Source organism: Corvus brachyrhynchos, unplaced genomic scaffold (genome assembly GCF_000691975.1).
Source record: "Corvus brachyrhynchos isolate BGI_N302 unplaced genomic scaffold, ASM69197v1 scaffold69, whole genome shotgun sequence".
Classification (NCBI taxonomy): Eukaryota; Metazoa; Chordata; class Aves; order Passeriformes; family Corvidae; genus Corvus; species Corvus brachyrhynchos.
The window spans coordinates 4,388,550-4,404,640 of record NW_008240228.1 but is presented as its reverse complement, the minus strand read 5'-3'; the positions used below and the strand labels follow the sequence as shown (position 1 = coordinate 4,404,640).

The 16,091-nt window shown below is 46.0% G+C and overlaps 1 protein-coding gene across 1 annotated transcript in view; it reads left to right on the top strand.

Moving 5' to 3' along the window:
- Nucleotides 1-16,091, top strand: part of REL (REL proto-oncogene, NF-kB subunit) — a 44,461-nt gene that overhangs the window by 26,353 nt on the left and 2,017 nt on the right. Inside the window, exons 6-12 of the mRNA XM_017745226.1 lie at nucleotides 561-652; nucleotides 10,590-10,730; nucleotides 14,378-14,482; nucleotides 14,766-14,978; nucleotides 15,330-15,398; nucleotides 15,500-15,577; nucleotides 15,925-16,087. Coding sequence (XP_017600715.1) covers nucleotides 561-652; nucleotides 10,590-10,730; nucleotides 14,378-14,482; nucleotides 14,766-14,978; nucleotides 15,330-15,398; nucleotides 15,500-15,577; nucleotides 15,925-16,087 — 861 coding nt within the window. The remainder of the gene's footprint in view (nucleotides 1-560; nucleotides 653-10,589; nucleotides 10,731-14,377; nucleotides 14,483-14,765; nucleotides 14,979-15,329; nucleotides 15,399-15,499; nucleotides 15,578-15,924; nucleotides 16,088-16,091) is intronic.

Genomic DNA, 16,091 nt, shown 5'->3' with positions numbered 1-16,091 from the left:
CTGCCTGGGACTCCCCCCACCTCCTGCATTGGGTTGACCTGCACTTTTATGCAAATCAGGAGGAGCTGCAGCTCTTCAGAACTTTTCCATAACTATGTGAGATTTAAAAACCTGTTTTGACCTGTTAAACACTATTTTAAAGGTGGTTTTTTTTAAGATTTACGTTCCCTGATAAAAGCAGGAGAGCAAATCCTTTAACTAATGCAAATTACCAGGTTTATTGATAACAAAAATGACTGTCACTATAAATCACCCAAGACTGAGTATCTTTTTAATCACTGTAGGCTTACTGCAGAGTAATAATTTTCAATATAGAAATATATATTCTTAATAATATAAATTATTTAGGATTTTATTTTAGAATTTTTTTGCTTCTGTGTCTGCCCTTACTTTAGGAAAAGCAGCATCTCTGCTCTTCAGGTCTTGTACACCCTTCTCAAAAGAAGCCTTTTTTCATTTCTTACACTGGATGTTATCACACTAATTAACACAAATATTTTATTTAATAGTCTACACTGAAGATGTTACTAGTTGCTGAAATCTTGCCACATATGCTTCAGCTTTCAGAACTTGGGCATTCAGTGTGTGAAGAAGAAAGACCTGAAGGAATCCATTTCTTTACGAATCTCGAAGAAAATTAACCCTTTCAATGGTGAGTGGAAATCAGCTGGTTCTCTTGGCACGGTGATGGGGTTTTGTTTGTCCTGTCCTGCCTTTGCTTTTGTGTTGGAGCTTTATTTTTTTTCCAAAAAAACCTCTTTCTGAGAAACACTCTTCCCCTTCTGTGTCCCTCCCAGTCTTTCTTCCCAGTCATCACATGATGAATCTATTTGGATAGCTGCCCTTTTTTTTGAGCTTTTTAATTCCTGGCAGCAGTCTGAGTTGCTGCTTGGACAGAAGGAATGGGATAGCAGCAGAAGCCTTTCCTGGAAACTTCTCCAAGTGTCTTGGGAATTGGATTCCCCGGTTTTGGCAGTGATGAGAGTAAAAGACTGAATTAGAATAACTGTGCAACAACTTAAGCCAATACAAATCTCACTTGCCACTTTCTCATCTTTTCTCTTGCTGTGTTTTTTGTGACCAGGTCAGGGGGCTGATAGACCCCTGGGAACTGCCTCTCACTTGATTTCACAGCTCAGATACCCACAGCAAGATTGCAATATCAAGGCTGGGTTGGACAGGGCTTGGAGCAGCCCGATCTGGTGGGAGGTGTCCCTTCCCATGACAGGGGTCAGAACGAGATGATCTTTAAAGTCCCTTCCACCTCAAAGCATCCTGTGATGCTGTGGTTTGTCTCAGCAAGTCAGAGGCAGGACCCACTGCTGCAGAACCACACCTGTGAGGGGTTGCCCACAGGGTTTTGTTTGATGCGACGACTGATCTGTGGGCTGCTCTCAGAAGGAGTCATCCTGCTCTTCCCTCCATCCCTGCTCACACACTCCCACCCCTTTCCTCACACCACACACAGGGGCTGCGTGCCACGCAGCGAACGAAAGCAGCGAATTGCTCCAATGGAAAACCAACTTGAAAACAAAAAAATAAAAAAATAGGAGACTGGTTTCCCTTCAGATCAACTTGCTAAACCAACTCCTCTCACAGCAATTTAACTGCCAAGTTCACTGCACAGAGGGGGTGGGGGGCACACTGCAAAGTTTTGGGCCAGCTGGAGTCAGACCAACACATGCAGAGTGCAGGCACAACTGGGGGGAATCAGATGAAAAGCATAAATACCCCCAAATTATTAGCTAAGCAGTGTCAATGTAGTCATGTATTTCCCTAAGTGTGGCAGAAGCTTGGAGGTTTTCCAGACACTTTGGTGGGTTTTTTAATACCCACAGAATTCTTGGCTATATTCAGGTAAGATCCTTTATAGAGAGTTGAGAGCTGGATTGCTGGCTGGCTTTAAAATACACGTCCCTGAATTGGGACAAAAAGAAGGATGTTGAATTTATCACAGAATAAGAAATGTCTTAGATATTTTTCTTAATTTTAGGACAACTGCTTGGAGTCAGGTTGATGGCCCTGATGACCCATCTGAACAATTACCTTAGTTATGATAATGTATGTACAAAGTATTTTGACAAGAGTTTAGTTCAGCAGCACAATTTAAACAGTTTAAGGGTTTGAATTATGTTGCCTTGACTCGGCCAGCTCTGCCTTGATTTCAAACAATAGAAGGGGAACTTTTCTGTAGAAGGAAGTAGGTTTTTACAGTTGTTGGCGCTTAAATCCACATTCACTAATAAATTTTGGGCGATTGCAGAAGGTTGTGCTTGGTAGCATCCAGGCAGATCCTGGGCTGCTTCCTGCCAGTGCAGCAGTGGAGGCAGCCACATTCCTGCCCTGGCAGCAGAGGAGAGGCTGCCTGGGTGACACACAGGGCAGCACCCTGCTCTGGGCAGGGGCTGTGCTGAGAAGGGGCCGCTGGCAATCCCCACCTGCATCATTGCCCTTCGGCACATGTTAACGTGTCAGCACAAAGCAGAGCCACTTGAGAACAGCCTCCAGGGCAGTCCCACGCTGAGCAGAGCCTAGAAAGGCCTGGGACCAAGGTCTAATAAAACAGGATTAGTGACAGAAATATTTTTATATGTTTATTTAGTTGATCAGAACAGGGTTTTGTGAGCAGCAGTCACTGCAGTGTTTGCTGCTTGATAAGGCTGAAAGTTTTATGTATGGATTTAGTTTGTTTTTTAAGGTCAGAAGAGTACTGGTACATTTTCCAGGATTGTGCAGGCTGTGCTGAATCCATCCTGCACTGTGCTTTACCTCTGTGTCTTCAGAGAGGCATCTGACTTCCCTGTTCAGAGACATTCCAGAGCTGTGCATCCTCTAAGCAGGTCGCAAGTTGGTGTTATTCATTCCTTGTATGACATCATCAAAGAGACTTCATGGAAAATGAGCCTTCAGGGTGCTTGTGTGTTGGCTGGCTTTTCTTTTTCTTTCCCACTTTCTTCTGGAACAAATATTCCCTGTCCTGAGCCTCCTTTTGGGGCAGAAAAGTTCAGTATTGACCCTGAACAATCAGTGCCTACCTCAGAATCCCTGGGTCATTGGAATTTGTTTGCAGATCACTGCCATGTGCCCAGCTGGAGGTGTCTGCATCAGCGTCACTCTGCAAGTGTACCTGTGTAAAGCTGTCTCCCTGTGAATTCCCAGGGTTGGCTGGCAGCATTTATCCCTTATGAAGCTCAGCTCAGGCTGTAGGAACTGAGTGCATTCACTAGGATGACTTGCAATCAGGTTGTTCCTCGTGTTAGCCTTGTTTGAGAGAGAGGGAATTGCTGTGTCCACACCGTGTTCGTTATCCATTGTGTTCCCAAAGCACATCCCATGTATTTTTGTCCTCTAACAATCTAAACAATTCTGTAAAATCCCTTTTGTCTCTCATCCCTGAGCACTCCGGGGAAATGGGGCACGGTGTCAGCCTAACATGTAACTAGGACTCCTTGGCATGGTGATGATGGTGAGGATGATGATATAAATAGCAGAGCATTGAAGGAGCAGAGTTACTCCTCCAGTGGAGCTAGTCCATGTCTGCTTTCTATGGTGTTTGTTTTCCTTTAGTAGCTGTTGAGTTGTGCCATATCCTTGTCTTCCCATGCACTGTCTGATGTACAGCCAACTCAAATTAAAAGAAGAGCCAGTTTTCAGTTAAGAGCTTTTGTGAGTGGGTGTGACTTGACATAGAGACAACAAGTGAGTTAATAACAATACGAGTTAATTATCAATGAGGAAAAGCCATAAGTGTTTTCTTTAAATTAGGGGAAAACTGAACTCAGTGCAGTGTTACAGAGGGCTGACCTTTTTCCAGCCAAATGCATGACGGTATGGAAACCCTGGACTCATCTTGGAGTGAGAACCCAGAGAAACACCAAATTCCAGGCAGTTTTTATCCGAGGGGATAAGCTGGCTTTCCCTGGAGCTTGCCACAGGCTTAGCCTTCCTGCTCCTTTGCAACTGCTTTTGCGTTTGAGCGTGCAGTTCATTTTTAGGCTCTCCCCTGCACCCACACCTAAACACGTCTGCGTGTGCCTCCGCAGTCTTTCCTTTGCCATTTCCCCTTTCCACCCGCGGGCAGCTGACCCCGCGGCGGCTCTGCGCTCGTCACCGTCTCCGCCGTGACGCCCCCTCCGCGCCCCCGCCGCGCTCGCTTCCTGCCCACGCGCGCTCCCCTCTCCGCAGCTTCCTCCAGCACTGCCTCCATGAGACACCCCCCTCTCCTCTGACGCCACTCGCCCACGGCATCCCCAGGATCCCCCTCTGCACCTGCGCCGGCTCTAGGGCGAGTTTTATGGAGCCATGGATTACACGAGCGGCTCTTGGCAAGAATCCTTGGGTTGGGAATGGGTTGAAAGTGTCCACTATAACGAGCGCCTCAGATATCGCAAGAAACTTGAAGCTTCTTTTCTTGTATCAAAACAAATATGCAACCCCCCAACTAAATCCTGAAGTATAAAATATCAGTAGTGAGAGTCATCAGCTTTTGAAGAGGCACGGAGCAAACCCACTCGAGGGAAGCTGCGTGTCCTGACCATGGCATGACTTTACCACTTAGCTTTGGAAAGCCCTTTGTTCTTCTGTTCTCATGCAAATGCCCCTTGCTGCTTATGCCAAAATATGTATGTTAATCTAAAGGACAGCCCCCTTCCAAATTGTTTAAAAAGGAAAATTACCAAGTAGCAAGACAAAAATGCTGACTTCTTTATTTTTTTTGATAGAAACTGCTAAAGAAAGGTATTAGGAATCTACAGAGGCTGATGGATACACTTGTTTAAATCTGTTTGAACTTTACCTTTCTCATATTGAATTTGAAACAGGAAAAGAAGCCAGAGAAACATTGTCTAGGCAAAACAAGGACTGAGTTTTGAAAGTTTTAATTTGTAAGAATTTCCAGTTCTTCCCTTGGCCAGGCCATCCACCTTCCTTGCATTTCTTTGTTCTGTAAACCAGGGAAATGCATCCATAGAAGTTGGGCATTTACTGACTGTAGATTGGCGTCTGAATTTCGGTTGTTTGCACTCATCAGCTTCCTGAGTTTTTGCTTTTTAAAAAATGGGTGTTGCTGATGCACATTCTGTTTCAAGATATGTGTAAAAGTTTATTTTTTTTTTCTTCAGAATTGATTGAATATTACCTTTTTGTGGATCTCAGTGGAATAAAACACATGTGGGTGTATCAGAAGAAACACAGTGCTGCCCAAGTCCTTCCCTCCCCTTGTTCCCAGCTTCACCAGGACTCTTCATCAGGGACTGTAGTGATAGGACAAGGAGTAATGGGTTCAAACAGAAAGAGGGAAATTTAGGTTGGCTATACAGAGGAAATTCTTTAATGGTGGTGGGGCATTGGCATAGGGTGCCCAGAGAAGCTGTGGCTGCCCCATCCCTCGAAGTGTCCCAAAGCCAGGCTGGATGGGGCTTGGAGCAGCCTGGGATAGTGGAAGGTGTCCCTGTCCATGGCAGGGGGTTGGATCTGGATGATCTTTAAGGTCCCTTCTAACCCAGACCATTCCATGATTCTACCTCTCTGGAAGTGCTGGTAGAAGGCTACACCAGCTGTGGCTGCAGCTTAGACGTAGGCTGGGGGCATAAGCTGGGTCTGAAATGGACCTCCTGGGCACCAAGAGGGACCTGTGACTTGCACCCTATTTCCCTGCCTGGTTGAACCTGGTGTAAATCAGCAGCAGCTCTGGAAGGAGGCTCTGCTTGCACCAGGGCTACCTGTCGTGGGAACCAGCTGGCTGAAAACAAGCCTTTTCCTCTTCCCTTCTGGCAAGATTGTTCTGAGCCAGACCAGTTTCTTGATCTGATTCACCACATGAGAGCTAAGCCAGCCTGAGCAGCGCTGGAAAGGTTGGGCAGAGCCACCTTTTGCAGCAAAACCTCTGGCAGGGACCAAGTTAGACTGCCCAGTTGGTATCAGGGCCAAGGGGGGTATCTTTGTACTCCAGGAGCAAAACCCTGGAGGCAAACCACCTCTGTGTCATCCCTTAAATGAAACTGAGCTCCCAATGTATCCCTAAATTAAAAACCCTCATCTGCGTAAGAGAGAAACAACTCATGATGATTATTAATGATGCGTGTTCCCCACACATGTGGGGAGTGATGTGTGATGATTATTAATGATGTGTGATCGCTGGGGTGTTTTAACTTGTGAAGGTCACTCTCTTTGACATCTCATGTGGCTCATGTGCCCCTGCAGCCCCTCACTGAGAGGGGAAGGTCACAGGATGTCCCTTTGCAGGGTGAGCTGGTGCTCTCCACAGAGCCCTCTCTGACTGTCACACCACGTTTGCCCTGGAAGTTTCCATGCAGGTTGAGATGCTCAAGTGCCTCCAGCTCTGCCCACTCCAGAAGGCTGACATCATTAGCTGGGCGATGGGCTCTGTGTGAGGGATCTGCTGTTTGATCAGGTGTCACATTATCAGTCAAAAAACCAAACCCTTGATCATTTCTCTTCAGTATTCAGAATAAACTTCCACTTTCCCTGAAGCATCACCTTATGAGTGAACATCAAAGCTTTTAATCCCCCATTTATTTAATCAGATAAATGGCGTTTTATTGGCCTTGCTGGATGTTGAAAGCTGTTGAAATACTAAAAGAACTACAAAACTATAATTAGAAATTAATGAACAGGAGGCCTGATACTACAGGCATCTTTAATTTTGTGTTGGAACTTGGGCTTGCACATTGGTGTGTTGAACCCAGGAAGTCTCCAGTTTTGTGTCACAGAAGCAAATCCAGCAGGTTCTCAGTGGAATCCCAGTGGGGCATCTCTGGATTTTAGAGACACAGTCTTGGAGACAGGGACAACCCAAACCTAATGCCTGTGAGTTGCCTGGATTAGCCAGCTCAGGCTGGAGGGAGTTCACGGTTTAGCTCCTGTGGGGTGTTTTGCCCACACTGGGACTATATTGGTCTCTTCCCATGTTATTAGACAATGGATTAGGGAATTATTTCCAAGATAATTATTTATTAAAGTTGGGGAATCAGCACTTTGTTCAGAGGAGTTGTAAACAGATATATAATGAAATTATTTACTAGTTACTGTAACCCCTTTCCAGATGAACAGCAAATCCTCCCCAGGTTTTTTGAAACCTTATTGCCAGAATCTTGGTGAGTGGGGCTGGATTTCTTTTACCATGGTGCTGCTGGTATTTTTTGGACATCATGTTCTATATTTACCTTAGAGTTTTAATTATTTTTAAATATTATTTTAATTTCTCTGTATTATTTCTGTGAGTTACTTCTGAAAGCTCCTTGTAAAACTTATAAATAGTCCTTCATGTGTTCCTGTGTGCAGAGATAACTACAGTTGAAGGATTTCTGCCAGGTTAAGGCTATTTTTTGTAATTAGATTGGGCCACCACAGGAACATACCCAGGCTTTTGGTTGGGTTCCAGCTCTTTCGTCTGGATTCAGATGAAGACACTAAGGTGTGGTACCACACAGTGAGCAGCAGTCAGAAGAGGAAGTTGAACTCTTGCCAAAACCAGAGAACTTCTTCCCTTTTTGTTTTGTTTTTTTTTTTTTTTTTTGGTTCATGTGTTGTGTTGGAGCCTTTTTTTACCACACCTGCCCCGAAGGTGCCACGTCGGGCGACGTTTGCGCTTCATGTGTGTGATGCCCCTGGTTTTAGTCGAGCTGCTTGTGCGGAGCTCGCAGGGCTTGATGCAGTGGCTGCTCCTCCTCTCCAGTACATAGCGTTCCCAAAATCTTCGACAGCGTTTCCTAACTTTAATAACTTCAGGTTTGTCAGGTTTAACCCTGTCTGTTGTCCTCCTGCACAGAAGTTGTTGGAACAACATGGAATGACACGACCATCCTCCATCCGGCCATGCTCCAGGCATTACTCAGGGTGTTTGTCTGCCTCGGCTTTGTTTGCTTTTAATATTCCTAAGGTGTAAGCCAGCATCCATTCCACGTTGGTGGCTGCTCTCAAATTGACTTCAGAGGGAGCAGAATTAGACGTTTGTTAAAAATAACAACATTTTATTTTGTTTGGATGATTGTCTTTTATGTTTTGAAATCGGTGAAAGCGGTGTGCTTCTTCATATGTGCGTGGAATCTGGTCTCTCTCTTATTTTTTAAAGCATGTCATCACAAGATGGAGTTGCAGCTGTCTTGTTCTCCTTTCTTTTGCTCTGTTATGTTCTTCTTGTCTGGCTAAGAATAGCTCAAGAGGAATCATTCTTGACTGAAAAGTTCCTCTTTCAAACTACAGACTTTTAAAAAATTCTATTAAATCGTTTATAAAAATATGCAAATCAGGAGCAGTGGGTTTTGCTGCAATGGAATGAGCTGTACACAGTGATTCTATCCCCTGCCATTCTTGGCACACCACTCCTGTGTCAGGTGTTAAACAGATTTATTGGGAATTTGCGCAAGTTTGTAGCATAGGAAATGATGTCATTTGAACATTAACATTGCTAATTTTCTCCATATCTAGAGTATTTTTGCTTTTATAGAGTACTCTTAGGCTTTAGTCTGCTGTTACTTGTTTCTGAGGAAGAGACACATTTCCCTGTGGAAAACACAGAGCAGGACTGAGGCTCCTTTAGCATGAGGGACTTGGTTGCACAACTACAAAGTCCTCACTTCTGGTTCAGGGTCAAAAGCCAGATCCAGATTTCGTGCTCGGCTTCCAGCTACAGACAGCTTACTCAGGCACAGGTGTTGAATCTCTGTGCTCAGTTTAACTGGGAAGAGGTTTGAGGTTTGACCACCCCTTGGGTCTCTGGAAGGATCCACGTGGTCACCAATGGCTAACACAGCACAGGAACATAGGCCGTGAGGTCAGGGTGTCCTTGGGAGCTGATGTCAGAGCGTGGATTAGAGCTGCTCTCCTGATAGCCCTTCTGCAAGGTGCACTTTGGAAAATGCACTTTCCTTTCTGTGCTCTCTGAATCAGGCTGTATCAAGAGCTGGGCTGTGGAGTTGGCCAGATCCAAGTCAGTCGGAGGAGCTGTCTGTTCCAAACCTGTTTCCTAAAGATCCTGTTTCAGGCTAGCAGGTGAAGTGGTGAAGTGCATCAAAGCATAAAACTCTGTGTATCTGTCACAGTCAGCACCAGCCTGCAAAGTGCTCACGGGCAGAACTCCCCTGGGCCTCACCACTTCTGAAGCTCACACCGTTGTTGCTTAGTTTGTACTCGCTGCTGTATTTGTCTTGAAATACTGCAGATCACAAGCTTGTAAAGGGGAAAGGTGACTTGATTTCCCTTTGCAGCAGAGACCAGGAGAAACTGATATTCAGAGCACCAGAAGGACTCAAAATGCCAGTGGAAAGTATTCTGAGCTCATCACACTTACTATTTCACACTATCAAAAAGTAAAAGGAAGAAGTCACTCAGGTGGGCATTGTGGAATCCCACTCATGGCAGGGTGGAGACCTGAGCCAGTAATAAATGCTAAAGGTCAGAGCAGGCAATCTAATCAGTACAGCATGGTCCCCAGACTTCTTATCACAGCCATGTTTAATCTTCTGTTCTTGCAAGAGGCCTTTGAAAGGGAGGGAGGGAGCGAATGGGGAGCTGGTGATCTGGTGACTTGGCACATGTTGGCTTTGGGTAATTGTGAGGAGTGTGAAACTGCTGAACTGCTGCTTGGAGGGGTTTGGGGAAACAGAAACACTCACAATGATTTTAATTATCAGTACTTCTACTTAAGTGAAATTAAGTCAGTTTCTCATTTTTGCTAGCACTGAATGTCAACACAATGGTTTAGTGGAAAGTGTCAAAGGAAAGTGTCAAAGGCAAGTTTAAAGGAAACTGTCAAATTCAGAGGGGGCTGCTCTTCCCAGAGTTGTCCATTGAGATGGGAATACATGAAATGCTCAGTAATGATATTCCAGGTCCTGTGTCTTGTAGTTAGAATAAGGAGTGAACAAAATTGGAATGCTGAGTTCAGGTTATGCATTGCTGGGTTTTACACTGGGAGGGATATGCAAGGAAATGGATCCTTTACAACAAGAGTTTCCTTCTAGTTTTACAAATCTATATCCTAATGGCTCCACTAATCCCTGCTCTGAAAGGTACAGCGGTGACACTGGTGGTGATGGGGTGGGGAGGTAGTTTCTGTTGTTTCAGCTTCATTCTTGCCCTGGGAATTGCCTTCTTACTCTTTTTCCATCTCAGTTTCTAGAGGAAGATAATGATACCATGTAGCCAAAGTCTGTCACTGCTGCAGAAATTCTTTCATGAGATCCTAGGATCCTTTTGTACCAAAATATTTCTCTTGGACAACAACATTAATTTTGTAAATTTTATCATGCACAAAGAAGAATAAAAAATGACTTTCAACTACAGATACATGAAACTGTTGTGGCAGGCAAGGTGAGGAAACCAGACACAAGAAACAGCTGGAGAACTCGGACAGCTGAGCTCTGTTGAGTGCAGGGAAAGCGTTAAAGGCTTCAGTACCATTTGTTGTGAACAAGGGATAATTCATGCAGCCCTTGTCCAGCTGCCGGGGGCTACGGGCACGTGCGCCTGGGCAACACCATCTCTTTTCCTGGTGAGGATTCATCCCCAGTTTGGTAAAGAACTCCTGCTGGTTCCGTGACTGACCCGCAGTGTTGTCTGTCCTTCAGTGCCCGAGGAGCAGCTGCACAACATCGACGAGTACGACCTCAACGTTGTGCGACTCTGCTTCCAAGCTTTCCTTCCTGATGAGCACGGCAACTACACGAGAGCCCTTCCTCCTTTGATTTCCAACCCCATCTATGACAACAGTGAGTACCAGCTCAGCCAAATGGCTTTTTTTTCTTCTCCCTTTTATTTTTCTCTTTAGCTTGGGATGAGAAATGCCAGGTTTCTGAGGTCTATGCCAGTTCTGGGTCACTTCTGCATGACTGACACGTGGCAACTCACAGTGAGCATACATTCAAACTTGATGCCAGGGTGAAATGTTGGCCAGCCAGAGTAAGGATTGTCCATGGCATTCATGGACTCACACACAGGTCTGTTTCCAGCCCTTGTTCACACACAGCAGCAGTGATTGCAAGGAAAGGCCCATTCCTGACGTGCCAAGTGATTAAAGTGATATAGGTAGATGGCTGATAGAGTAGTGAGATAGATGGCTGCCTCAAGGCTGATCTGTTTTCCAAGAGAGTCCTCTGGGTCCTGTTTGTGCCCTTGAGGAATCTTGCCTTTGCCTTGTGAGGGCTCTGGAATGGGACTTGCAAGAGAGATTTATCCCAGTGGGCACCTGTCTTAAGGCCTTTCATGTCCTGGTTGGTGGCTGCTTCGCTGTATAGGTGGGTAATGGGGGAGTCTTTGATCATATTCCAGGAGGGTGCAGAAGTACATGAAACCCCTTCTTGGCACAGAAGCGGTTTTCCACATGCTGCAAAACTGGATATCTCCAGGGCATCAGCAGCTGAGGATTTTAGCCCTCGGTGTGTGCTGGACTCCTCTCTGGGAGCAGAGTAGCAAAAGAACTCTTAATCCTGGAAAACTTTCCTGCAGTGTTTTTCATTTCTGCAGCATGAGTGTTTCCATGCTAAATATTTGAGGTCCTTATTTTAGCTGAAACTACTGGATAAAATGAGATCTGCATTTCCTAAAGTTGTTAGGATTGTGTTGATGTGGGCACAACCATTGTGAAAATGTTGAAAATCTGAACTCAGATGGCTCTGATATATTTAGAGTCTCCTCTAGAATGATCTAGAAGCTGGAACTGTGAGCACTGTGTTACTGAGAACCCTTGCAACTGAAATAATCAGGGCTGAGATAAAAACTGATGTACCAGATTTGCAGCTCTGCCTCAGATGCCATTTAGAAATGTGCCAAATCATGATTACTCGTCCCCGTGGATTGACGTCAGTCCCGGCACAGCCGCGAGAGGCCGGGGCTGAGCGTGGTGGGGGAAGCAGGGGTGGTGCTGGAGGTGTCTGTGGGCAGCACTGGAGGCACCCAAAACCCTCCCTGTAATGCAGCAGCCGCGTAAATAAATGTGTGCAGAGCTGCAACCACAAATCGTAAAAAAATGGCCTCACTCAGTTTCAGATCCGAGTTGCTTTTAGAGATGTGAGCCTGGTTAGAGCTGCTCTGAGGTTGTACCCTCAGGTGACAGGGACTGCAGGCTGGACAGCCCTGGGCTCTGAGCGCTGAGCCTTCACGGATCTGCTTGGATTAGGAGCAGAGAGATGCTCTGAAAATCAGCTTAGACACTTCAAGTGTTGTCTTCACTTTCTCCTCCTTTGTAGTCTCCTCTTGCTTTGCACAGTGCGACACAGAAGAATCATATTGACATCACACAGGCAGCCCCATTAGCAGAGGCTGCAAGGGTCTCAAATTCAGCACCTTCTGTTTCCAAATGCTTCTAAAGTTAACTGGTTTGGAACAGAATTTCCCAAGTTGCATATCAAAAACTCAGAGTTTTTGAGTCAGATGAAGCAGGTCACCATTTCTGAGAAATGGGGTTGGATAGATAGAACATGTTGTCCTGTCCTTGTTGAAAGCAACATGATTTTCGGTGAGGAGCTCATTTCTCTAGGGACTTGTCGCCAGGGATGTGGTGTAGGGGAGTGAGGAACAGGAATTGGGCAGGAGTTGAGGTGACAGGAGGTGAGGAACGTTTCCCTCTGAGGTGGGTGCCGGGCTCAGCGCTCCTGCTGACAGCACGGTGGTGCATCCACATCTGCTGGCATTTGTGTGTGTCGATTTCCCTTCTGAATTCCTTGTCTAAGGACAAAACAACAAACTCCAGTGAAGGAGACCATCCCAAAAATCTGTTGTAAGGACCTAAAGGGAGCTGCAAGAGAGCTGGAGAGGGACTTTTCACAAGGGCATGCAGTGACAGGACAGGGGGTGATGCCTTCAAACTGACAGAGGGAAGGGTTAGATTGGATATTAGGAAGAAATTCTTCCCTGTTGGGGACGGTGAGGCCCTGGCACAGGGTGCCCAGAGAAGCTGTGGCTGCCCCATCCCTGGAAGTGTCCAAGGCCAAGTTGGACAGGGCTTGGAGCAACCTGGGATAGTGGAAGGTGTCCCTGCCCATGGCAGAGGGTTGGATCTGGATGATCTTTAAGGTCCCTTCCAAGCCAAACCACTCTGATTCTCTGCTATTGAGTGCCATTCAAGCACACAGAAGTGAAACAATGGTAAAATTAGGCTTTTCCTCACAATTCTTAATTTACCCTTCCTGTGAAAAGTGCACCATGACGCTGTCAATCACATGGCCCTGTTTCTGGGTTTGTTTGGTTTCCCCTCCCTTGAAGGTTTCTGATTCATTCAGCAAATGAAGTGGTGTGTGTCATGTAGTACATGAGGCTGTAGCTCCCACTTATAATAATGACAGTAATAACTGCAGATGGTAACTACGTAATCAGGGTCTGGTGACAGGTTACCAGGAACTCTGCTCTAGGTGTAGTCTGTGCTGTGCTGTACCTGTACTTGGGCAGGAATTGATTCCAACTGAGAGTCTAAAGCAGGTTTGATTGTTTTTTGGGGTTGTTTTTTTTTTTGAGGGTGACACTGTGAGCTTTAGTTTGTATTTCTTCTCTATGTCTGGATGAGGGAGCCTGTGGCGGTGGAGCCTCATGGAGGATCAGTTTCATGGCGTCAAAGCAGCACCAGCTGGATTGTTCCAGACATTTTAAATGTGTTTGGAGCTGCTGCTCCAGAACGGAGCCAGACACCACCAAGCAGAGCGTGGCTCCATCCAATTGGAGTCACCCATAGAGCCATGAGATTGTTTGGAATGCAGTGTGCAGTCTTCAGTGGGGGCTGATTCATGGTGAGAGACAGCTCTCCACCCACAGCTATCCTGAGGGCTGTTCATGTACAGCCACAGTCTGAAGTTTGAAATTTGAGTGGTTTGGGGTGCAACCTGCTGCCCTTGGTGCAGGTACGAAATTATGGTCCTAGAGCTGTTCTTGGACGCCTGCAGAGGGGAACAGAGGAGAGGCTGGATGGCCAAGTACCTCTGAGAATAGAACTAGATAGAATAGAACTAGAGCCAGATCCTCAGAGAGGGGAATTCTCCTGACTCGCTAGCCCAGCTCTTTCCAGAGAAGTGTGACTGTACCAGGTAATCAGTCACTCAGAGCTGCTTTGAATTCTGCAGCTGAAGGGCAGCGGGGCTGAACACAACCACGTCAGTGGGGGAAGTATTTGAGACTGTTCTACAATAGTTAGGGAGTGAATGGCACAGCACTGCTGGTGTCTTGTGTTTGGAGATAAGCTGTAGGATCATGGAATATTAGGCCCTGCTGCTGAATTTCCTGTATGGAGCGACTTGCTTTGTGTGGATTTCAGGGTGTCACACTCCTCCAGCTGTTGCCTTCCCTTTATATGCCTGAACTCCCAGTACCCATCCAATAGTGACAAAGCCACAGTAATTCTATGTCATTAAATTTGCCTGTTTGCTTCCAGGAGCTCCCAACACTGCAGAATTGAGAATCTGTCGTGTGAACAAGAACTGTGGAAGCGTCAAAGGAGGAGATGAAATATTTCTGCTGTGTGACAAAGTTCAGAAAGGTAACCTGGACTAGGTGTTTTCTCTCCCTTTTTCCCAAATGAACACATTCCATAACCATTTTCCTGCTGGGGGGCTGAAACCCTTCACCACACACCTCAAAGTGGTTTGGTTTTGTAGCTGGGTGGAACAGCTTTCAGGTTCATGGGATCTTTTGCCTTTAAAGTTTATCCATTTACTTTGCATCTGAATTCTGAGTCAGGCTCCTCACTTTGCTCCCCTTTTTTCTGCTGCAAGTTCTCAGTTTTCCAGCTTAACAAGCAGCTTCTGTTTCTCATGGCCCAGATGACATAGAAGTCAGGTTTGTCCTGGACAACTGGGAGGCCAAAGGTTCCTTTTCCCAAGCCGACGTTCACCGCCAGGTCGCAATCGTGTTCAGGACGCCGCCGTTCCTCAAAGACATCACTGAGCCCGTCACGGTGAAGATGCAGCTGCGGAGGCCCTCTGACCAGGAAGTCAGTGAACCCATGGATTTCAGATACCTGCCAGATGAAAAAGGTATGCTTCCAATGAGATGAGCTTCTGAACAGCCATGATCAATGCAGGACTCGTGGTAGTGGCTTAATTAGTAAAAAAACTACAACATTGCTTCTGCAAAGTGGAGTTTTGGGTTTTAAAAATTACAGCAGACAGTTTGTTCCCTCTTTCGGTGAAAATATCCGTAATTTCCATCGGGTAACACTGGCATGGTTTGTTAGTGCTGCCATGCCTGCAATATTCTCCTTTAAATAAATCCTACTACAACTTGGTGCCACCAAGGTATTTATTAAATACCACTTTAATAAATACCACTTGGGTATTTATTAAAGAGAAATGCAACTCTTTGCCCTTCCACTCCTTTCTCTGTAGATCCATATGGCAACAAAGCAAAAAGGCAAAGATCAACGTTGGCTTGGCAGAAGCTCATACAGGACTGTGGTAAGGAAAATATTTGCCTTTTTCTTCTGTTTGATTGAACTTACATTTAGATGGAGCTGTTTTCTCTGAATGCTGCAGACTCATGTTTTGTTCCTTTGCAGGATCAAACACCACGACGGAGAGGCCCAAAGTAGCCCCATTCCCCGTCGTCACCCCTGAAGGGAAGCTGATTAAGAAAGGTAGGTTTTTGCCTGCAGTCTGACAGTTGTTTAAGCACATAGTGCCCTCCTCTTTGCTTGAAACTCTAATCTCATTGAGGGTATTTTCCTGTAAGATACTGATACTTCTGACTGTACAAACTTAAAACTATCAGTTTTTTATGTCACCCTCAGTATGGGCCATAGAAACGTGAGGTAGGCAGCTGTCTTGCTGCTGTCCAGAACTCTGGGGTCCATCCTGGAGAGCAGTGAACCAAGTAGACAGTGGAAATGCACGTACAGTCTTACAAAGATTCTGCTGTCTTGTCTTTGCTTTTTACCATTTGTAATTCGGAAAAAAACCCTAAAAAGAGGCATTCTCTCCGTAGAACCAAACATGTTTCCATCCGCGCTGATGATGCCAGGGTTAGGCGCCCTGGCCAACACGAGTCAGCTGTACCCCGGCTGCTCCCAGCTGGCGCCGGCGGTGGGGCCGGGCAAGCAGGACGTGCTGTCCCCGTGCTGGCTGCACGGCTCCGCGGCCCCGGCCGGGCTG